This window comes from Leptopilina heterotoma, unplaced genomic scaffold, assembly GCF_015476425.1.
Source record: "Leptopilina heterotoma isolate Lh14 unplaced genomic scaffold, ASM1547642v1 Lhet_88, whole genome shotgun sequence".
In the NCBI taxonomy this organism is placed as follows: domain Eukaryota; kingdom Metazoa; phylum Arthropoda; class Insecta; order Hymenoptera; family Figitidae; genus Leptopilina; species Leptopilina heterotoma.
The window spans coordinates 600,340-624,778 of record NW_025111191.1 but is presented as its reverse complement, the minus strand read 5'-3'; the positions used below and the strand labels follow the sequence as shown (position 1 = coordinate 624,778).

The following is a 24,439-nucleotide window of genomic DNA, read 5'->3' as shown; positions in this document are numbered from 1 at the left end:
GTTATTATTTATAAAAATAATGTAATTGTTTCAAAGAATTTTATTATTTATGAAAGTAATTGAATTTTTGGGAAGAAATTTATTAAAATTTCTTAAATAAACGAATTCTTGCGATGAATTTTATTAAAAATTTTTTATAATTTAATTTTTTCCAAGAAATTTATTATTTTTAAAAGTAATTGAATTTTTGGAAAGAATTATATTAAAATCTTTTAAAATAATTGAATTCTTGCGAATAATTTTATTATTTATGAAAGTAACTGAATTCTGGTGAAGAAATTTATTAAAATTTTTTAAAATAAATCATTTCTATCGATGATTTATTTATTCATTTATTTAAGCATCATCGGGCTAACAAAAGTAAAGTCTCCCTTTCATACGAAGTACTAATATTAAAGAAAGAAAAAATCAAAATAGAATTATAATCAATAATTTGTATTAAAATTTTTTATAATAATATAATTCTTTCGAAGAAATTTATTATTATTTAAAGTAATTGAATTTTCGGAATGAATTTTATTAAAACTTTTGAAAATGACTGAATTCTTGTAAAGAATTTTATTATTTCTGAAAATATTTATAAATTCTAACGAATTTTTTTATTAAAATTTTTTTAAATAATTGAATTCTTTCCCAAGAATAACTGAATTTTTATAAAAAATTTTATTATTTATAAAAGTAACTGAATTCTTAAGAAAAAAAAATTAAAATTTTTTATAATAATGTAATTATTTTAAAGATAATTATTTTATAATTGAATTTCTTGTGAAGAATTTTATTAAATTTTTTTAAAATAAAAATTAAAATATTTAAAATAAATTTTTTTGAAATAATTTAATTCTTGCGCAGAGAAATTTATTATTTATAAAAATAATTGAATTGTTGCAAAGAACTTTATTAAAATTTTTTTAAATAATTTAATTCTTGCCGAGAAATTTTTTATTTACAAAAATAATTGAATATTTGTTGAAAAAATTTTATTAAAATTTCTGATAATAATAAATTTTTGAAAAATAGTTGATATTTGAAAATAAAAAATGTAATTTTGCATAATAATGCTAATAATTAGAATTATTACAATTATAGGGATTACGATTATTGTAGTTGAAATCATTAAATTGCATTTTACACAATAATTATATTCAGTGATAAATGTTAAATGCGAATTTCATGTTACATGTACCAAGTTGAAAAATTATATAAAAATTTTCTAAAAACTAATTCTAAATATAAAATGAATTTGAAAGGAAATAATTTTCTCTTAATTGTAAAGCGCTTAAATTATAGTTTAAAGAGTGAGAGTGAGTTAGTGAGTGAGTGAGAGAGAGAGAGAGAAATTGAGAGGGGTTTAATTTCTCTAAAATGGGATTTATTAAGGCCTGTTGTGTTTAAATAAATGAAATAATTTCCCAAGGGATATTTTGATGTCAGCACTTAAATGTGTCGAACTCATAAAATCGATTGGATGACCTCCTAAAACAAAGTTATACGCTGAACATCCTACTTTTGGAGAAGGGTAACTGGGCTTTCAAAGTCAGTAAACAATCTTGTTTAGTTTGCGTGGCATAGGGAGACTAAGGGTTATGTATCGGAGATCCGTTTCATCAACGCATCTTGTGTTCATACGTAAACTAAACGAGATTGTTTTGCTTGTTCCAAATTTAAAATACCGAGTTTACAATCATAAATCGCATTTTCTCATTAAATGATTGACTCAAAAATACTGCATCATCGAATTTTTTTTTTTTTTTCATGGAAGACATTCTCGTATTGAAAAGAAATAAAAAAATAACGCGAAAGAGAAATAATAAATAGAGGGAGGAGAAAAAAGAGAAATATTTTTTTTTCAAAGTTTTTGAATACGAAATTAGAAGTTGAGTCATTTTTTTTAAAAAGAAAATGGTGAATAATGTTTTTATGCGGCGAAAAGTAATTTTTGTAAAGTAAGTTTTAATATTAATAATTAACTAGCATCTTCTTAATACCCTTTTTCAATAAAATTAGCAATATTAAAATTAATCGAATTTAAAAATTTTCTAATTTAAATTTTTGTTAAAAACTCTAAAAACATTCTATTTTGGAGAAATTAAAAATAATTGGAGAAATTCAATTATTTTCAAAAAAAAAAAAAAAATTAAACTTCTTATAAAATTCAATTATGTTTAAAATTTGAAAATATTTCTCGTAAAAATCCCAATTATCTTTATAAATAACAAAATTCTTCTCCAAAGTTTAATTATTTTCATAAATGTCAAAAAAATTCTTGTCCTAATTTCAATTATTTTCAAAAATAAAATGCATTTTTCTAATTTCAATGATTTTCCATGTCTTTTAATGAAACGAAGTGAAAAAAATTCTATGCTTTTTTGTTTCTTAACTTTTATATAATTTTTCTTTTCAAATATTTTCAATTTTAAAAATTTTAAATTTTATCAAAAAATTTGACGATAATAGAATTCCTTCAAAGAATTTTATTATTTAAGAAAAGAACTGAATTCTCGCAAAGAATTTTATTAAAATTTTTAAAAATCCTAATTAAATTCTTTTGAAGAATTTCTTTAAATTTTTTTTAAACTAATTTAAAAAAATTTTTTTTAAACTAATTTTTTTTCAACTAAAATTTGTATTGAAAATAATTAAAATTTTGCGAAAAATTTTACTAATTATAAAAATAATTTAATTGTTCCAAAGAATTTATTAAAATTTTAGAAAATAAATGAATTTTACGTTAATAATTGAAAATTTAAATTCTTTGGAAGAATTCTATTATAAAATTGTTTTGAAAAGAATTGAATTTCTGCAAAGGATTTTACTATTTATAAAAATAATTGAATTATTGCGAAAAATTTTACTATTTATAAAAATAATTGAAATATTTCGAAGAATTTATTAAAATTTTTTAAAATAATTAAATTGTTATGAAGAATTTTAAAGAAATATTTGAAAATAATGAAATTTGTTCGAGAAATTCAATTAAAGTTGTTTTTGAAAATAATTGAATTTATCGCAAGAATTTTATTATTTTTTGAAAATAATTGAATTCTCTTAATTTTTTTGACGAATTATATTAAAAAATTGAATTGAAAGTAATTTAATTTTTATATAGAATTTTTGATAAATATTTTGAGAATAATTGAATTATATTTAGAGAATTTTAAATTCTTGTTGAAATTGCATTTTATGAAAATTTTTGAAAATCTTTAAATTCTTTTATGTAATTTTATTTAAATTTGATTAAAAATAATTTAATTCCTGCAAAGAATTTTTATGTATTTATAAAAATAGTTGAATTGTTTCGAATAATTTATTAAAATTTTAGGAAATAATTGAATTTTATGAAAATGTTTGAAAATATTTGAATTCATCTGAGAAATTTAATTAAAATTGTTTTGAAAATAATTGAATTCCTGCAAAGAATTTAACTATTTATAAAATTAATTGAATTCTTGTAAAGAATTTTACTATTTATAAAAATAATTGAATTTTTTCGCAGGATTTATTAAAATTTTAGAAAAAAAATTGAATGTTTTCGAAATGTGCTGAAAATTTTTTAAAAATTGAATTTTTCCGAGGAATTCAATTAAAATTGTTTCGAAAATCATTTAATTTTTGTATAGATTTTACTATTTAGAAAAATCATTTAAATTATTATAGTTAATTAGGGCTTTCTAATTAGGGTTCGATTAAATACACATTTATTTTGAATTTTATTTTCATTTTCACTTGAACTTTCGTCAATTTTTTGTCTGTTTTTTTTGTTTTTGTTTTTTTTTTTTTTTTTAGTGAAAATGACAATGAAAGTGGAAGTTTTTTTAATTTCATTTTTACTTTTAAAGTGAAAGCAAAAATGCAAGCGAAAGTAAAAGTGAAGGTGAATGCAAAAATGAAAGTGAAAGTTGAAATAAAACCACAAAATCGAAAAAAAAAAATTTTTTTAAATTTATTTCGTGAATTGTAAAAGTTACTTAATATTTTTTTTCCATTGTTGCCTCTTGTAAAGTTTGCAAATTGAGATTTTGTTATTTTCTGCTCTCGAAAGTAACTGAAAAAATTTTTGATTTTCTCAAGACTACTTTAACCTTGTTTTGTAAGGGGAATAAAAGAAATCAGCTAAAGTTGTTCTTTAATATCTCTTAAGCCAAAAAGTTGACTTCCATTAAAAGTTTAAAATCACTGATGGCTTAAAACTTTTTTATTACAAAATAAAAAGCCAATAGCACTTTGTTTTTATTGTATAAACAACGCACGTTAGGAAATTAATTATCTTTGAATATTGATTAGCATTTTAATATAGCGTAGATATAAAAAAAAACTTGACTTGTTTTCTTTTTTTTTTTTTTTATAAATTAAATTGAACGTACGATTTAAGAGAGATTTAAATGCATGGTTTTATTGATTTCATTTGTTGGGAATAAAAAAGAATTATAAATAACATCACGTCTAAGAGAGGATTGTGCGGATTTCATGAGGAGAAAAAACGTTACCACTATAAAAAGAGGGTTGGAAAAAGTTAACAGGAAAATTTGAAAAATTACCTTTCTTGAAAGAAATAGGCTCGTTGTTTCTTTTTTATTAAACACACACACACACTAAAAAGATGAGAATGTTCTTTTCTTTTTAATAAATAAAAATCACTTATTTTTATATTCAATGTTTTATTCTTTGAGTTTTTTTTCAAAATTTAAATATTCAGTTCGATTCGATATTTATGCATATTTTTTTTACTCTTTCAATTTGAATTATTATTTTATTCAATTAATTTAATATTCATTGTGATAAAGTAATTTTTTATCAAACGTGACTTTTTTTTTGCTGTTTTGTTTCAATTTTTTTTATTGATTAATGAAGTGTCTACTAACGGGGAATTATCACCTATAAAACTGATATTCTGTGAAAGTCTTTTGGGACTATGCAAAAGCACCATATCACACACTATAAATATGTATGTATCGTCAGTAATAAATTATATTTTAATTCTCTTGGGAATTGAATATGACACTTTGTGTGTTTCTCATTCGCTTAAGTCATTTATTTTATTTGGGTCATTTTAAATTAAGTACGGAATTCAAAATATTTTCCCGCAAAAAGAATTCAAAAAATGTTCTTGTTTACAATTTTTAATTGTGATGGAAAAATTTAAACACTAAGTACATTTTTTTTTTATTTTTCAAATTATTTTCTCATATTGCGTAAAATAATTTTGTAAAATATATGATGTGAATGAGGAAGAGAGCATTGAAACAATGAATAATCAGAAAAGTACATCAGGTAGAAAAATAAAATTTTACTGACAAGAAAGATTCAGTTGAGAGAAATTGCTTTCATTTTATTTAAAACAGTGAAATCTCATTTAGTATGCAACCAGACGTGCATAAAAGTAATACCGATGTCGGTATGCGAAGAATTTTTATAAATTTTAAATATTCTCTATTATTCTCAAATTGAATCGATAAGAAATCTTTTTTACGACATGAATTATAATAAAAAGGAAATAATTTTTTGATAATTTAAAATAAAAAATTTTTTCCAATAGAAAGCTTTGATACAACATTAAAATTTAATAGAAAAGAAATATTTTTCTCTTAATCAGTTTTTAAAACATTTTTTTTAAAAACCATTTTTTTTTAAACATTTTTTAAATATAATAATAATAATTAAAAAAAAATTTATAATTTAAAATTTCTTGTAGTTTTTATTAAAAATCCTTTAAGTTTGAATTACAAAAAATTAATTAAAATAAATTTTTTTGATTAAAAGAAATTTCAAAATAATTTTTTAAAAAAATAATTTTTTTAATTGAAAAATAATATTTTTATGTTTAAAAATATTTCTTTTAATTTCAACAGTGAAAAAGGTTTTTTTTAATCTTGTACACATTGAGTATTTTTTTTTTGCTTTTTAGACAAAAAGTAATACATACATTTTTTAATAAAAAATATAATACACCTATTTTTTAATTAAGAAAAATATTTCTATGTTCAAAAATATTTCTTTTAACTCAAATATTGAAAAAGAGTACTTTTTTGAAATTCATACACATTGAATATGTTTTTTTTTTTGTTTTTTTTTTATTTTTAGACAAAAATTGAAAAATTTGATTTTCACCTGAGATTAATTGTGTTATATTCAATTTGATGCAACAAGTGTAGAAAACATCATTGATCAATAAAACTTTCGTGTGTTTATTTTTCGTATTCATAAATTGTATTTTTCAAATTTTCCATATTTGAGAAATATAAATTGCTTGTAAGTTGTAATTGTTTTGTTTTTTCGGAGTGTTTTTTTCCATGCTTCATTTTTTATTCTATATCATTCTTTTTAGATTTTTTGCAGTGATACCAATTTTCTTTTCAAATCAAAATTGCCGTTTCAGAATATAAAAAATGATATTTCAATATAAAGTTATATATATTTTTTTGCAATGAAGTTATCTTTTTATCTATTTGAACTAAATATTTAGTGTACTTGACAGTTATAATACAATGTTTTTTCTTCTTATCGCAAAATGTTGACTTATCTAATGGAAAACTTTTTTTTCTTCGGAAGCACATTTATTTGAATAGAAAGAGAAAAAAAATTAAATTCTGAATTTAATGCAGAAAATTAAATAGTGTGGGAATTTGTTTTTTCTTCAACAGTACGGAAAGTACTAATTGTCTTCAGATTCTTGTTAGTCGCAGTTTGTTGAAAAATGTACTGAAGTCTTTTTATAAAATTCGAACTCTTTCAAAGTTCAAAATTTTATAGAAATATTTGAAGAATCTAAAATCTTACAGGTCTTTGAGTTGTGTTTACAATTTTATGAGTTCTGATTAAAGTTCTATGAGTTCTGATAAAATTCATATGAGTTTTGATTAAAGTTTTATGAGTTCTTATTAAAATTATATGAGTTCTGATTCAAGTTCTATGAGTTATGATTAAAATTCTAATAGTTCTGAATCAAGTTCTGTGAGTTCTGATTAAATTTCTATGAGTTTTGATTAAAGTTTTATGAGTTCTGATAAAATTTCTTTGTGTTTTGATAAAAGTTTTCTGACTTCTGATTATAATTCTTTGAGTTCTGAATAAAGATTTGTGAGTTCTAAATAAAGTTTTGTGAGTTCTGATTCAAGTTACATGAGTTCTGATTAAAATTCTATGAGTTTTGATTAAAGATATCTAAGTTCTGATTAAAATTCTATGAGTTTTGATTAAAGTTCTGTAAGTTCTGATTAAAATTCCATTAGTTCTGACTTAAGTTCTCTGAGTTCTGATTAAATTTCTATGATTTATGATTCAAATTCTATGACTTCTGATTAAACTTCTTTGAGTTCTGATTAAGATTTTATGATTGGTGGAAATGCCCAAAAATAATTATTTTAAAGTGTAAATCGAAAAAAGATTATATCCCTTATTATTTTCAAAATTTAGAATTTTATGAGTTCTGATTAAAGTTCCATGAGTTCTAATGAGAGTTCTGACATTATTACAAAATATACTTTAGTGAGAATCGTATCGTTTTTCACAAAAAATTTTCATCTTTTTAAAAAATCCATAAAAATTGACGATGTTGCCGTTTAGAATTTTCAAAATTTTAAATTGCATGAGTTTTTATTAAAGTTCTATGACTTCTAATAAGAATTCGAGTTTTCATATTAAGAGTTTTACAACAATTTTTATTCTACGAAAATGAAACAATTGCTTTGTGATTAAAAATTCATTCAGAATTTCTTGTAGTTTTTATAAAAAAAAACTTTAAGTGTGAATTAAAGTTCTATGAGTTTTGATAAGAGTTAAATATTAAATTATCAACAAACTTGCTAGTTTAGAAAATTTGCTGAAATATCTTTTTTTTATTTATTTTTGAAAAGTAAATATAACTACTGAAAAGTAATGCAAACTGTACATTAAAAAATTAGAAATAAATTTAAAATTAAAAATTGAAATTTTTTAATTTTGCAATTAATTAGTAGTAATAGAATATAAATTAGCCGTCTTCTTTTTATTTCTCGAAATATTGAGGTCAAGTGTAATGAATTTAATACGTGTAAAGTGTTTTTTTTTTTTTATTCTTTTTGCTGTATTGTATATTGTATTATACTATATTTTATGAACAATCAGAAAGAAGTTGTATGAATATAAATGACGTAATGAACTCTTATTATATACCGCGGATATCACTACTTATTACAATTACTTATTGCTTTGAACTATTTACGGGAAATATTTTTTTTCGGCCTTGTCACTTTCCTGAATTATTCGTGAATCATTCGCGCAGACATGAGTTGAAATCAGATCTTCCAGACTTCAGCGAGTAAGAGAGAGAGAGGCATTGTAATGCGTTATTATAATGGTAATTTAATCGTTCCATCATCTATGATACACATTTCTGATGCAGGAAAACACTTGAATTTGTATACAAACTGTATATCTGTAGAATGCAATTTTATATGAATCATGAGAAGAAAATGGTAATAATATTAATGAAAATACTATCAATAAAAATAGTCGTCCAATAGAAGCATAAATAATAAAAATAATAATAAAAAATAAGAATAGTAGTAATAATATTTTCGGTTATTCTCCTTCTTTTATAATTGTAATAGTAATAATAGAAAATAAATAATAAAAAAGTAATATTATAATATTCAAGATATTAAGAAAAGAAGGAATAAATTAAGAATAAAAATGATACTTTTATTTCTGAAGTTGTTAAAATTTTAACTTATTATTTAAATCAGTGACCGACTTTGACTTTTTGCTATCAAATCAATTAAAATTTATGGTTTCATTAGTAAAAGTTTTTTTCTATTGATAAATCAACACACCCCAGAATAAAGATGTATTTCGAGAGACTGCTAAACTTTTTATTTGCTTCAAATAAATTTTATTTGGTTCAAATAAATTTTATTTGGTTCAAATAAATTTTATTTGGTTCAAATAAATTTTATTTGGTTCAAATAAATTTTATTTGATTCAAATTAAAATTTTGTTTGTGTTGAATATTATTTTTATTAAACTCTAATAAATTATATTTGATAATTTACCATCAAGTGATAGATTCAGTGAACAATAAATTTGTTGCAAATAAAATTTTTCTCTGGCTGTAAATTTTAACTGCTTTGAAAGTAAAAAATTCAATCACTGTTTCGAAGAAGTTAAAGTGTTAACTGATTTAGATTTAGAGAGTAATGAATAATAATGCGAATTATAACCAAGGTAACTGTATGTAGATTTCCCGAGATTTCCCAAAAGTCCCTATGCACAAAAAAAGGAAAATTAATTATAATAATAATAATAAAAATAAAAAAAATAAAACCTAATAATAAAAATAAATAAAGAATAATAATAATAATATAAATAAAAAAAATAATAATAATAAAATAATAATAAATAAAGAATAATAATAATATAAATAAAAAAAAATAATAATAAAATAATAATAATAATAATAAAAATAATAATAGAAATTAAATGAAAAATTATGACGTTTATGGTTTAAATTTTGACAAGAAGATGAAGGTCTGTAATTACTTTGAATGAAATTATGTGTCCTTGTGCAGTTGTAGTTGACACAGCTCGTAATGAAGGACAATTCTCGAGTCCCTTGCTCTTGATCAAGAAAGTATTGTTTCTTTAGTAGGTAATGCGATTTTCTATGAGTAAACATTAAATACCTTTGAGATATTGGTTCATATAAGATGACATTTGTTTTTGTTCAAGTTTTATCACTTAAATCGATTAAAACTTCATACTCTATTATTATTATTTACCGTTACAATAAAATTTTTCCATTTTGTCAGTAACGCTGTATTTTTATTATTTTTCTCAAGTAAAAAGAAAATCTTAATTTTAGTCAGTCTTTAGTTCAATACTGTCTGCTTTAATGTGAAAATTCTTCAAAATCCGTTACGTATATATTCAGCATTTTTTGTCTTAAAAATATTGCAATTTTAAAAATAATAGAATTTAAAAATTTTCTAATTTAAATTTTTGTTGAAAACATTTTAAAAAATTCAATTTTGGAGAAATTACAAATAATTGCAGAAATTCAATTATTTAAAAAAAAATGTTAATATAATTCTATTCAAACATTTAATTATTTTCATAAATAATAAATTTTTTTTTTTAAGGAATCCAATTATTATTTTCATAAAAAATACGAAGATTATTATAGTTAATTATTATTATTATTATTACTATTATTATTCGTATAATAATAATTTTATTATTTTTGTTACTATTATAATAATTATTATTATTATAAAAATAATTATTATTTTCATTGCTTAAAGAAATTTTTTATTATTTTTATTGTTATTTACCGTTATGATAAAATGTTTCTATTTTTCAATAGCTTTTTTTTCGTTTCCAAGTTTTTGCGAATCTTAAAAAAATTTGTGTGTTTTAATTGTATTTCTTGAAACAAAAGTAAATTATACATAATTTCATACAAATTAATTTTGTTTTGTTTTTTTTTTATTTTAACAAAAAAAAGGGAAATGTGCAATTCATGATGCAATGATATAAAAATAACCTTGAATAACAAACTAAATATGTATTTTTGGGACAATTTTAAAAATTACAAACTCCTTTTTCTTATTAAATTTTTTTTTAAAGTGTTTAGTTCTTTTTTTTTGAACTTCGTAATTATTGTGAATAAACAACTTAATTTTGATGCAAATTAAGATGCGCGAGCTAAGTCTTTTCTTTACATTGTCATGAATGTAAAGTGAAAAGTTAAGAATTTTTTATTAACTGCTTGTTGGAAAATGCTTGAAAGAAAAAAAAATTAATAATTTTTTTCATTGCTATAGTACCAGTGAAAAGTTAATTTCTTTTTGCTTTGCCTTTTAATTAGAGAAATTTTCTTCAAAAAAAATAGAAAAAATAGAAAAAAGGAAAAAAAGAAGAAAAGAAGAAAAGAAAAAAATGAAAGAACTGAACAATATTTGTAACTAAAATAATATTTTACCATTTTTCGTTTTTTGAAAATTCCCTTTTTGTCTTTGTTCAAAGGTTCAACAGATAAAAATAATATTTAATATATGACGAATGTAAATAAAAAAAAAATTTTACTATTCTTATTGGAAAAAAAAGGAATGAGCCACAGTGGGAAAAATTTTTTATTCCACAGTAAATTTTCAGGAAAATATATTTATTGTATAATTTTCTTTTCGTTTTATTTCGTTTTTAATAGAAAAATAAAAAGGCAATTTCCCTTTTATAAATTTTATCGAGACGGAAATATGTAATTATTAGTTTTCAATTTGAGTTTATGTGCACGACGGCGGATATTGTCCAATAGTTTTTTTTTTCTCTCTCTGTTTTAAGATAAAAGTATTAATGTTTTTGTTATGATATCATTATTTAAAAAGAAAGTGCTAGGATACCGAGAGGTCTGTTTGTTAAAAAATCTGCTTCAATGATTTACAGAACGTTGACAGATTCTCTTTAGAGACGACCTTGGCACCAGCCACAAAAGAGACTATAAGCTCAAACACTGTGGGATATTAAAGGTGGGGATCCGAAACATATATATGTGAGGAAAACCACCAATAAGTTGTCTGTAATATCACTTAAACAAGTGAACACGTGTTGCCAGTGATTTTTTTTTTAAATTTTCAATTAGACACGAAAAATCTTTTTTTATAAGGAGAGTTAAAAAAAATATTTAATTTAATTTTTTAATTTAATACCCTGAAAATGAGAATACTATTTCTTGTGAGTATATTCTATGTTAATGGTTATAAAAAGGAGAGAAATTTTTTTTTCTAATTATAACTAATTAATAAGTTGATTTCAAAGGCAAGTTAGAATTTTTTCTTTAGTTTGTTTTGTCATGAGACAATTTATTAAGTCTTTATCAATAATGAAATGAAAGCATAAGAGACGAGAAACGTGATTAAACTAATTATTTATAAAATATAATTTAGAGAAAATGTTTTCTTTGATTCGATTTTTGATTCAAAAGAACTGATGATATATAGGTTATAAACTTAAAGCTTCTTTATTAACAGTCGTTTCTTTGCCTATTTATATTGGTTGTAGTTTATATTTAAGTGAGAATATCTGACGAATTGTCAAAACAAAAATTAGTCCATAGCCGTATTTTTGTGACAAAAAATAGAAAAATTAATTTTCAATTCTTTGCCTATAACAGAAAGTAAAATTTAATTTTTTGTATTAAAGAAATAAACAGTTTAACGTTGCATTGATATAAACAATTGAACATTACATTGATAAAAGCAATAAAAAATAAAATAAATGTAAATAAAAATTAGCAGTATTAATTTATATAATTATTAATTAAATTCAGACTTAAATTATTAATTAAATTATAAGTTAACCTAATACTTAAATTACTAATTACTTAATTATTTGAATTACTAAATAAATAACTGAATAAATTATTATAATAACAATATTAATTAAATTATTAATTACAATATCAATTAAAATATTAATTAAATTAAGACTTAAATTATTAATTAAATTATAACTTAATCTAATACTTAAATTACTAATTACTTAATCATTTGAATTATTAAATAAATTACTAATTAAATTACCAACTAATTTATTAATAAAATTACTAAATATTTATTATTTAATTATTTCTTAATTTATTACTTAAATTACTATTTGAATTATTAATTAATTATTAATTAATTATTAATTAATTCAATTATTATTGGAACAGAATGTTATAAAAATAGTTATCTGCGTTTATTTATTTTAGAGAAAATCGTAATTTTTATTTGTTTTTTTTTATTTGTTTGTGTTATAAAAATAGTTTTTATATTTATTCATGCTTACGAAAAATTGTTATTTTTATTTGCTTTATTGGCTTTTATTGTTTGTGTTATGAAAATATTTTTCCTATTTATTTGTTTTACAATTTTGTCAATAGGCAACATTGCTCTAAATTTTAGTTTGTTTATTTATTTAATATAATAAATATTTCAATAATTATATAATTTATATTGTTGAAATAAGTAAATAAATAATTTATAGTTAAAAAAATAATTTTCTGTATTTATCAATTTTTTTATTTTACAAAAGACTAATTTTTATTAATATGCATTAATAATTAATAGTATAATTTAAATTATTGAATGACTTTTAACTAATTATTCTCTAAATTTGAATTAGTAAAAATGTTAACTAATTAGAATTGGTAACTGACTTTTTGATTTTGAATTAGTAAATTAGTAAATTTTATTAATAAATAGTAATTTTTACTGATTATTATTAAAATTTAATTATAAAATTTAATTTTAATAATATTAAATGTAGTAACAGTAAATTTTACTAATAAATAGTAATTTCTACTAATTTACTAGTAAAATTTAATTATTAAATTAAATTTTAATAATAGTAAATGTACTAACAGTAATTTTTACTAATAAATATTAATTTCTACAAATTTATTAGTAAAATTTAATTATTAAATTAAATTTTAAAAATAGTAAATAAAGTAACAGTAAATTTTACTAATAAATAGTAATTTCTACTAATTTACAAGTAAAATTTAATTACAAAATTAAGTTTCAATAATAAATTCTACTAATATATTAGTAAAATTTAATAATTCAAAACTTCAAAAGCAAAAAGTCAGTTACTGATTCAAATTACTAAACATTTATTTACTAATTCAAATTTAGAGAGTAGAGTAAAAAAAAACATTAATTACTAAAGAGTACTTTTTCACAAAATTATATATAATATTTAAAATTCCTTTTTAAACAAAAAATAAATTATATTTAAAAAAAAATTTCTTCAAATGTGACTTAAATCCCTGAACACTTGTACATCACAATGATAAACAGAAAAGTTTTTAAGACTCATAGTCTTTTTGGCTATTATATATTCATCTGACGTTCCATCATAAAAAGCTCGAATGTTTGAGGAAAATGGAAGTTATCCCTCCATAAAACATAATCGTGAGTTAGATTAAGCTTGTATAGAGGTGTTATCGTCCAAAAAAAAGAAGGTTCTCCACACACTGAATTGAACGCGCAAAAAAATTTCCTCAAATGTCTTGTCAAAAATGTCCCCGTTTTTTATCTAATTTCATTTTATTTTAGTTTGCAAAAATATAGGGCATAACGTTAAAGAAAAATCTTCGCAGAATATTAAGGAAAATTAAAAAAAAAATTTTTAACTAAAGATTCTTGTTTTTTATTTATATAATGAAAATATTAATTCTGATTTTTACGTGGTTTGCCCCTTTTTTATATAAAATGAAAAAAAAACATTTTTGGTATTAAATTTGATATTTTTTTTAGTTGGGAAAATTATTTTTTCGAAATTAAATTGACAGAAGGTAATTGCTTTTATGAAAGTAAAAGCAATTACTTCCTGTCAATTTATTAGTTAGATTAACTAGTAAAAATATTTTTTTTCTATTTTTTCTTATTTTTATAAAAGCAATTTTTGCTTCTGTAGATAGAAAACCGCAAAAAGTGAAAATTCACTTTTGAATTTTAATCTGCTGTATATTTTTGTATTTTATTTGTATGTTTTCTATTTATTTATTTATTTAATTAGTTTATTTATTTAATTATTTATTAATTTAATTAGTTTATTTATTTAATTATTTATTAATTTGATTGGTTTATTAATTTAATTAGTCATTTACTTATTTATTTAAATATGTAGTTAGTTATTTATAGTTACGCGGGAAAGTATTTTTTTCTATTTTAATACCTAATTTATTGTCTCTTACGTTAAAAAAATAATTTATTTTGCGGGTAACTCTTGGAAAAGTCATAAAAAGAAAAAATGAAGAAAAATATTGAATGAAAATTTATGCAAGAGAGTAAAATTTCTGCTTATATGATTTACATATTCGTATATATATATATATAGTGATGAAAAAAGAACTTGCAGGATTCTATATTTTTCTTCTCTTTTTTTATATTCTATCGAGAACAATATGAATAGAGGGACACACCCATTTGGTTAAATAAGAGACAGGCCTTCATCATCGCCTGTCTTCGCGTGCGGTTTGGAGAAATATCGAAGTGTGATTTCCGTTGCGTGCCGGCTTGTTGCACAATAACTATGTAGACCATTTTTATTTGACATCTTTTTCATTTATTTAATATAGAAAATCATATCTTCCGTTGACATCAAATTCGCTCTTTTAAAAATATTTTTTGACATTTTTTTCTTTTATTCAATTTAATTAATTTATTTATTTTATTTATTTATTTATTTATTTATTTACTTATTTATTTTATTTATTTATTTATTTATTTATTTTATATTTTTTTTTACTTTATTTATTTTATTTTTTTTTACTTTATTTATTTTATTTTTTATTTTACTTTCAAATAAACTGTTTCGTAGGTACCTTTTCGTTTTATTTTTTTTATTTTATTTATTTTGTTTTATTTATCTTTACTTTAATTAATATAGAAAATACATCAATTCAATTTTTCAATTAACAATGGATTTTTTTTGTTGACACTATTTTTTGTTCACATAACTTTTTTTTAATTAAAAAAAAAAAACAAAATATATTTTACGCAGTAATGAGGAAAAGTTAATGTTAGTCGAATTATTTTTCTTTTTTATATGCAAGTACAATATAGTTGATAGATTAGTGAATAAATGATTTAAAAGAAAAATGTAATAAATAAATTTTAAGCGAAGAATAATAAAAATGGATGAAATGATTTTGATATGATTTTATGTGAGGGATAACTTAATTTCGAATTTGGAATTGTTAGCAAATGGGAAACGGGAAAAGTTGTCTGCCAACTTTTTTAATTTTCGGGGAAGTCTACTCGAGGAATTTTATTATTGCAAAAAAAAGTAATATATCTCCAAACGCAGCTGGTCAAAAATTTCCAAATCTCAACATTCAAGTGAAATTCTCTAAACAGGAATTTTAAAAAGGAATTTAAAAAAAGAATTAAAAAAAAGAATTAAAAAAAGAATTTAAAAAAAAAGAATTAAAAAAAGAATTTAAAAAAAGAATTAAAGAAAAGAATTTGAAAAAAGAATTAAAAAAGGAATTATAAAAAGGATTTGAAAAAAGGGATTTATAAAAATCTAATTTAAATAAGAAATTTTGAAAACTTTTCCCTTGGGAATAAATCGAATATATTTTTTAAATTGACGGATTTAAATAATAAATATTTTACTAGTATTTTTTATGTTAGAATTCGAAAAAACTGCATTTATTTTTTATTTCGTTTAAAATCATCGTGTAAGAGATAGAAGATTATTATTAATTTTTTATGTGTTGCTTTGATAGAATGAAGCTTTCAGTTTATAATCCGGATTATGAGTTTTCATTAATGATACGCATGATTTAACAACAAAATTATTAGCCTTATAAATAATGATATATTGAATTTTCAATAGTTAATTGTATCAAGTTAACAGAAACAACAATTTATTTTATTCATTTCTTCATTTATTATTATTTTTCTATAAAAAAAATAATTTATAAAATATTAAAAAAATTATTAAAATGTTATTTTTATTATTGAACTTTAATTTTATTTTTAAACTTTTATTATTATTATTATTAAATATTATTAAATATTATTAAATATTACTAAATATTATTAAATATTACTAAATATTATTAAATATTTTGTCATTGAACTCTAATTTTAGTTCATTTAAATTTGCAAAGTTTGTTGTTGTCGTCTCGATATATTAAGAGTTGAGAAAAAATAGAAAATCCGAACAAAAAAAAAGAAAGAAAAAAAATAATAAAATTAATTACAGATTAGTACATTTGTCGTACTGATTGCACTATCTAAAAGTGCAATACAGACAGAGACGCTACTAGAGACGTCAAAATTATCATCGCCTGTCGAAGTGAAAAAATCTCTTAATGCTGAAGATTTAGATACAGCTGCCAGTGATAGAAGTGAGTTTTTGAATCTTTTGTTTAAACTTATTTCGAATGTTTATACAAAGAAAAAAAAAAAAAAAGATTTAATGAATCAAAAGATATACGATTCGAAGACATTTTGATTTATTGTCTGTGCTCAACCCTTTTATTTTCGTTCAAGGAACTCGAATTGTAATTAGATAATTAGAATTGAATAATGATTCAGAATTAGGTCAGTTGGTCTCAGTTGAATTCAATTACAGATTTTTTCGATAAGGGTAAATTTACCCATATATATTGATTGCATCTATTTCCGTTGAAAATGAGCTTCTTCATTTTCATTTCGAGATCAACGATTCTTGCAAATTGTGTTTTATAATTATAATCGTTTTAATTATTTACATCTTAAAAAGATGAAATTTCTTAGTGGAATTTTCCGATTTATCGATTTTCCTCTTTTTTTTATGCAAAATCATTATTTATTGTGAATAATATTAATTGAAAATTAAAAATAATATTAATTGTAATATTATCATGAATTTATCACTCGGTGGTATTAAATAATTGTAATTATTATTATCCGTAATTATTACTAATTATAAATATTATTAACTGTAATTATTATTAACTGTAATTGTTATTAACTGTAATTGTTATTAACTGTAATTATTCTTAATTATAATTACTATTAATTACAATTTTAATTAATTACAGTTAGCATTAACTACAATCATTATTAATTGTAAATATTATCATTATTTATAATTATTATTAATTAATCGTGAACATTATTATTACTTGTAATTAATATTAGTTACACTGAGAAAACAATATTTTTTAATCAAACATAATTATCTTTGTCACATACAGTCAACCAAAATTTATTTTTGAATTAAACATAATTATTATTAATTATTATTAATTCATTATTATTTTGAATGAAATATTTTTACCTACTTGAGAATTATTGAAACATGCAGTATGCATATTATCCTGTTTAAAAAAAGACAGAAATTGACATAATCTGTAGTAGTAATAATAGTAATAATAACAACAGTAACAATAAGTGAACACATGAATTAGTCACGATGAAAAAATATGAATTCACCAAAGAAAATAATATTGTAAATAGTGTGACATAAACAGTGGTTGTCGTGAACTGTTGCAGTTTCTCAAACGTGTCTTCCAAGGATTTGCAATTGTTAAATTAACATACTAGATGACTGTGAATGTCATCCTTGTGTTTGTTTAAATAAAAACGCTTTTGACTTCCTAGAGCGTGAGAATATAAATGACACACTTCAGTCCATATTTTCAGTGTGAAAAAAGTTGTATAACTTTCCATATAATAATTGCGGATAGAAAACTATAGACAACATTGTTTACGTAATAGCCTTGAACAGTGACCGAGAGAGTGCAAATAAATTTTATATAAAGCAGGTCCTCGATTGGAAAAATTGAAAATTATTTTACGAAATTTACTAGCTTCTTTTTTTTGTAATGGAACGCATGAATAAACAGGAAAAAATATTTCTCTACTAATTAGTTCAGTGTCTTTAAATTTATAAGGTTGAATTTTTTTTTGTCTTGTCGAATTTCAAGGAACATGGTTTTGAACCAGTTTTTTTTGGTTTCTATTTGGAAATTTTATTAATTAGTTTTTTTTATAACTGTCTTTGCGGTTTTTTTCGAAGCTTATTTTTTCTTTAAAATTTTTAGAGGAGAACATTTCTAAGGACATTTAATTAATTTTTTAATTTAAATTTAATAGTAAGTGTCAACAAAAATATTAATTTTTTTCTTTACGAAAAATGAGTAAAATTTATGAATTCGAATAATTTCTAAAAATTACAATTTTTCCTTCTTGAATTTAATTATTTTTTATCATTTTCAACTTAACTTCATCTCTGAATCAATTAATTTAAATAATTTTTCAAAAGTTCTTCTAGAATTCAATTATTTAAATACAGAAACTCAATTTTTAATAATAACTGTAACTCTTCATAGTTTTTTCTTAAGTTATTGAGGTATAATATTTTCAAAAAATTATAATAAAGAAATTCTTATTACAATTAATTTTTTAAAAATATTTAAAAATTATTTTTCAACGATAATAATTTTTCAATTTTAAAAAATTTCCAAATAATTAAAATTTTGCATAATTTAAAAAAACTAATGAATTTTTTGCCGAATTTTAATTAAAAATTTTGAACATTATTGTTTTCTCCAAAATGTTAAAAATAATTCTAAAATGTTATTATTTTTGAAAATATGTAATGGAAAGTATTTAAAATATTTAATTTTGAAAAATTAGAAACTAATTTTCATTTTTAAATTTACCTTTAAAGATTATTCATTCAAATTTATGATAATTCAATTATTTTCAAAATTTGCAATTAAAATTCTTCAAAAGTTGATCTTCAAAAATTTTAACAAAATACTTGAAATAAATAAATTATTTTCAGTAAAATTTTACAAAATTTTAACTATTCAAAGACATTTTTTGAAAGATTATAATAAAGAAATTCTGACAATTAACTTTTTTAAAATATGTTTAAAATAATTTTTGAACGATAATAGTTTTTCAATTTTGAAAAATTTCCAAACAATTAAAATTTGGTAAAATCTTTTAAAAATAATTGAATTTTTGAATATAAATAAAAATGATCAAATTTTTGAAGAATTTTAATTATAAACAGGACAATAATTTCTTAAAAATTTTAATAAGTCCTTTAAAGTAAATTTTGAATTTTAAAAAAATTATTACAAAACAATTCTAATAATTAGTTTTTAAAAATATTTTAACTAATGTAATTTTTCGAAAATAATTGTATTTCTTAAAAGAATTTTTGTATTATTTAAAAAATGAATTTATGAATAACTAATAAATTTTTTGATGAATTTTAATTAAAAATTTTGAACATTTATTGTTTTCTTCAAAATGTTAAAAAAATAATTCTAAAATGTTATTATTTTTGGAAATATGTAATGGAAAATATTGAAAATATCGAATTTTAAAAAATTAGAAGCTAATTTTCACTTTTAAGTTTACCTTTAAAGATTTTTCATTAAAATTTTTGATAAATTAATTATTTTCAAAATTTGTAATTAAAATTCTTTAAAAGTTGATTTTCAAAAATAAAAACAAAATACTTTAAATAAATTAATTATTTTCAAGTAAATTTTACAAAATTTTTAACATTGCACATAATAATTGAATATTAAAAAATTTTAATAAAAAAATAAATATTCCCACATTTTTTGTTCATAAATTTAAACTTCTTTTTTAAATAGTTCCCAGAGTTAAAAAACTAAATAATAGAACTTTAGAATTTGTTGTTTTTTTATTCCACAATAATTTGTTTTTCATTTGTTTTTTATACGTTTTTTATGCTCAATTTATTTACAGTCAGTAAAACGGAACTTAATTTTCTTAAAATTAGTATTCACAAGACAGGAACATGTTAATTTTGAAAATAGCTTTTGTAATGGTTTAGATTATATGAGTTGTCGGCTTTATCAAACCTATAAAATGAATATAATTCTATAATAATATTGTCTTATACGTTTTACATTGAACAGATGTGTCCATCTTTTATATATAATTTATTTATTACAAAAAGTCATGAAACTACCATTAAGAATGGTGATTCATTTCCTTCACATAATTTTCATTATCTTATTTTACGATATTATTTTTTTTATGTTTATTCGTGTAAAAGTGAAATTTATTCTCTTTACTTTTTTTTTTTTTTTTGTTTTTAATTGTCAATAAATGTCGAGAAGAAAAGGATAAAGAGTCAGTCACCCGTGTAAAATGTATATATTCATATTCAAGTCGCGTGTCCATTACGTAATCAATAATAGTGTTACAGGTTGAAAGGAAAATAGATTTTTCAAAACAAAATTAATGACGAGATCTTCATGAGAATTGTAAAGTGTTACTTTTTTTACGATGCTAAACATTTTAAAATATTTTGAAAAATGCTAACACTTTTTGGTTTGGTTGTTTTGTAAATATTGGTTTATAAATTGTTAGGAAACTTTTGCTCATCATGAAATTTTGCGAGGAAAATATTGTTTTACAATCGACGAAAAAAAGTGTTTGAAAATAGTTGAAAATTGTTTTATTCGTTTTTGAAACAAGTTGTAGATTAGATTATAGTCTCTAGATTAGATTTAATAAATAAAATGAAATAAAGTAAAATTAAATTGAATAGAAAAAATAGAAAACATAGAAAATAAAAGGAAAATAAAAGGAAAATATAAAGAAAATATAAGGAAATAAAAAGAAAATAAAAAGATAATAAGAAAATAAAAAGAAAATAAGAAAATAAAAAGAAAATAAGAAAACAAAAAGAAAATAAAAAGACAAACAGAAAATATTAACAGAATAGAAGGAAAAGAATAAGAAAATAAAAGGGAAATAAATAGAAAATAAGTTTTCTTTTTTTTTTAAATAAATCTGAAATTGTACCTACGGAATATACATAATAGTTTTTCTGAAAGATTCTCTGATTCCAGCATTCCTCGTCAGTAGGGATTATGGGGGATATGGAGGTTATGCAAGTGGAACACCTTATGGTTATAGTACAACATATAGAGGTGGATATCGAGGCAACTATCCTGGAATAATTGGGGGTGGAAACCTCGGGTAAATATTAACTTACTTAACGATCGTGTTGCAATCAAATATAACAATAAGTGTTACGCTCATGCATATATAAACCCAACAAAATGCTCAGATGATTGCACTGTTATTCATAACAAATGAATCGTTTTCAATACGATTTCATGAAAATTAAATCATAAAAGAAAAATTTTAATTTCAATTTTTCTATCTCAATAATTCAATAGAACTCTATTTCTATCTATCTCAATCTAAAATTAAAATTTTAAAATAAATTTTATTTTTAAATTTCATTAAAAATAAATAAATAAATAAAAAATAAAATTATTAAAATTAATTATCAATAATTATTAAAAATAAAAATCTATTTTTAATAATTATTGATAATTAATTTTAATAATTTTAAAAAAAGTCTGAAGTAAACTTTAGTATATTTTTTACATATTGTTTATTATATTTTACATGTTACTCCCTAAATCTGAATAAGTAGAAAGTTACTAATAAAATGACGAAAAGTCGTCCACAAAATAATTTAGTAATAATATTACCAAATATTAGTAAAATTTTACTAACAATTACAGGGTTGCCACAATTCTTCGCAGAAAATCAATTATATTCAAAAATTTTTAAAAATTCTAGTCAAAATTACAATTATTTTTATAAATAATAAAATTCTTTTCTGAAATTCAATTATTTTAAAAAATTTTTAATAAAATTCTTCTCCGCAATTCGCAATTATTTTCAAAAATTTTAATAAAATTCTTTTCAAAATATCAAATATCTTCATAAATAATAAAATTCTTCTACTCAATTGAATTATTTTCAGAAATTTTAATAAAATTCTTGTAAAAATTTCAATTATTTTCAAAAAAAAAATTCTTCACAGAAGTTCAAATCTTTTTAAAATTTTTAATAAAATTCTTGGCAGAGTTTTATTTATTTTTTAAATAATAAAATTCTTCTATGAAATTCACTTATTTTCCAAATTTTCAATAAAATTCCTGTCAAAATTTCAATTATTTTTATGAATAATAAAGTTCTTTTCTAAAATTCAATTATTTAAAAAATTTTATAAAATTCTTGGCAAAATTTCAATTATTTTTATAAACAATAAAATTCTTTTATGAAATTCAATTATTTTAAAATTATCTTTATAAATAATAAAATTCTTCTCCGCAATTCAATTATTTTCAAAAATTTTAATAAAATTCTTTTCAAAATGTCAATTATTTTTAAAAATAATAAAATTCTTCGCAGAAATTCAATTATCTTTAAAAAATTTGAAAATATTGTAGTCAAAATTTCAATTATTTTTATAAATAATAAACATCTTTTTTGTAATTCAATTATTTTCAAAAATGTTAATAAGATTCTTTTCAAAATTTCAAATATCTTCATAAATAATAAAATTCTTCTCCGCAATTTAATTATTTTTAAAAATTTTGATAAAATTCTTCATAAAAATTCAATTTTAAGAAATATTCAATTATTTAATAAATTATTTATCTTTCTATTTAAATAATGGAATTCTCTAAAAATTTTCTAAAAATGATTAAAAATTGAATTTTATTTTAAATTTTAAATTATATTTGAATATTAAAAGCATTATAGCGTGAATTTTTAGAAATAATTGAATTTCGAAAAGGGTTTAAATTAAAATCTTTATTGAAATTTTAAATTTATAGAATTACAATAAAATTCTTCACAGAAATTCAATTATCTTCAAAAAATTTTAAAATATTGTAGTCAAAATTTCAATTATTTCTATAAATAATAAAAATCTTTTCTGTAATTCAATTATTTTCAAAAATTTTAATAAGATTTTTTTCAAAATTTCAAATATCTTCATAAATAATAAAATTCTTCTCCGCAATTTAATTATTTTTAAAAATTTTAATAAAATTGTTGTCAAAATTTCAATTATTTTCAAAAATAAATAAATTCTTCACAGAAATTCAATTCTTTTCAACATTTTTATAAAATTCTTGTCAAAATATCCATTATCTTTATAAATAATAAAATTCTACTCAGCAATTCAATTATTTTCAAAAATGTTAATATAATTTTTGTCAAAAATTCAATTATTTTCAAAAATAAAAAAATTCTTCGCAGAAATTCAATTTTCTTCAAAAATTTTTGAAAATTCTAGTCAAAATTCCAATGATGTTTTTAAGTAATAAAATTCTTCTCCGAAATACAATTATTCTTACAAATTTTATTAAAACTGTCAAAAGAATTCAATTATTTAAAAATTTGTTGATAAAAATCTTTATGAGAATACTATTTTAAGAATGATTCAATTATTAAATTATTCAATAAATTATTTATCAAATTTGTATTTAAAAAATTGAATTCTTCTAGAATTTTCTAATAAAAATTGATTTAAAAATGAATTTCAGTCTTAAACTTTTAGATATTAATTGAATATTAAAAAGCATTATAGTTTTTAAAATAATAAAAAGAAATGAGAAATAATTGAAGTTTGAAAAGGTTACAAATAAAAATATTTGAAAATTTAAATTTTTCATACTTATTCAACTGTAGAATTAATTTTTTTGAAATTATTAGAATTTTTTATTTTCCTTATATTTAATTGAAAAAATTCCGAATAATCGAAATTTTAGGGAAAAAATCAAAATTTTGTCTGAAAATTAGGAAAAAGTCAGGGAAAATATTTAGAAAAATAATTTGATGTTTATGTTTTAATGATTATTGTTCTACAAGTAAATTTTAAATTATAATTAATATATTTGTGGCAACCCTGAATTAGTAATATTCTACTAATTAAAAAGGAGAAAAGTTGTCCATGAAAACTACTAACAATTATTAAATTTTGACTATTTCTTAGTAGAATTTTACATATTCAGATTTAAAGATTAAGGTTAAGTTTAGTAAAAGTTAGTTCAAATTTACTTCGAATAAAGCAAAATTTATTAATTAAATTTATTAATTTATTTATTAATTTATTA

General features: G+C 19.9%; 1 protein-coding gene across 3 annotated transcripts in view; it reads left to right on the top strand.

Annotated features, from left to right (window-relative positions):
• Positions 1 to 24,439, top strand: part of LOC122511616 (keratin-associated protein 19-2-like) — a 117,829-nt gene that overhangs the window by 92,396 nt on the left and 994 nt on the right. Inside the window, exons 1-3 of one of the 3 annotated variants that reach the window (XM_043626989.1) lie at positions 11,534 to 11,703; positions 16,732 to 16,876; positions 21,350 to 21,494. In XM_043626989.1, coding sequence (XP_043482924.1) covers positions 11,686 to 11,703; positions 16,732 to 16,876; positions 21,350 to 21,494 — 308 coding nt within the window. In that variant the 5' untranslated portion in view covers positions 11,534 to 11,685. Of the gene's footprint in view, positions 1 to 11,533; positions 11,704 to 16,731; positions 16,877 to 21,349; positions 21,495 to 24,439 lie in introns of those variants that run through there. The other 2 variants (XM_043626987.1, XM_043626988.1) reach the window with 2 other exon arrangements.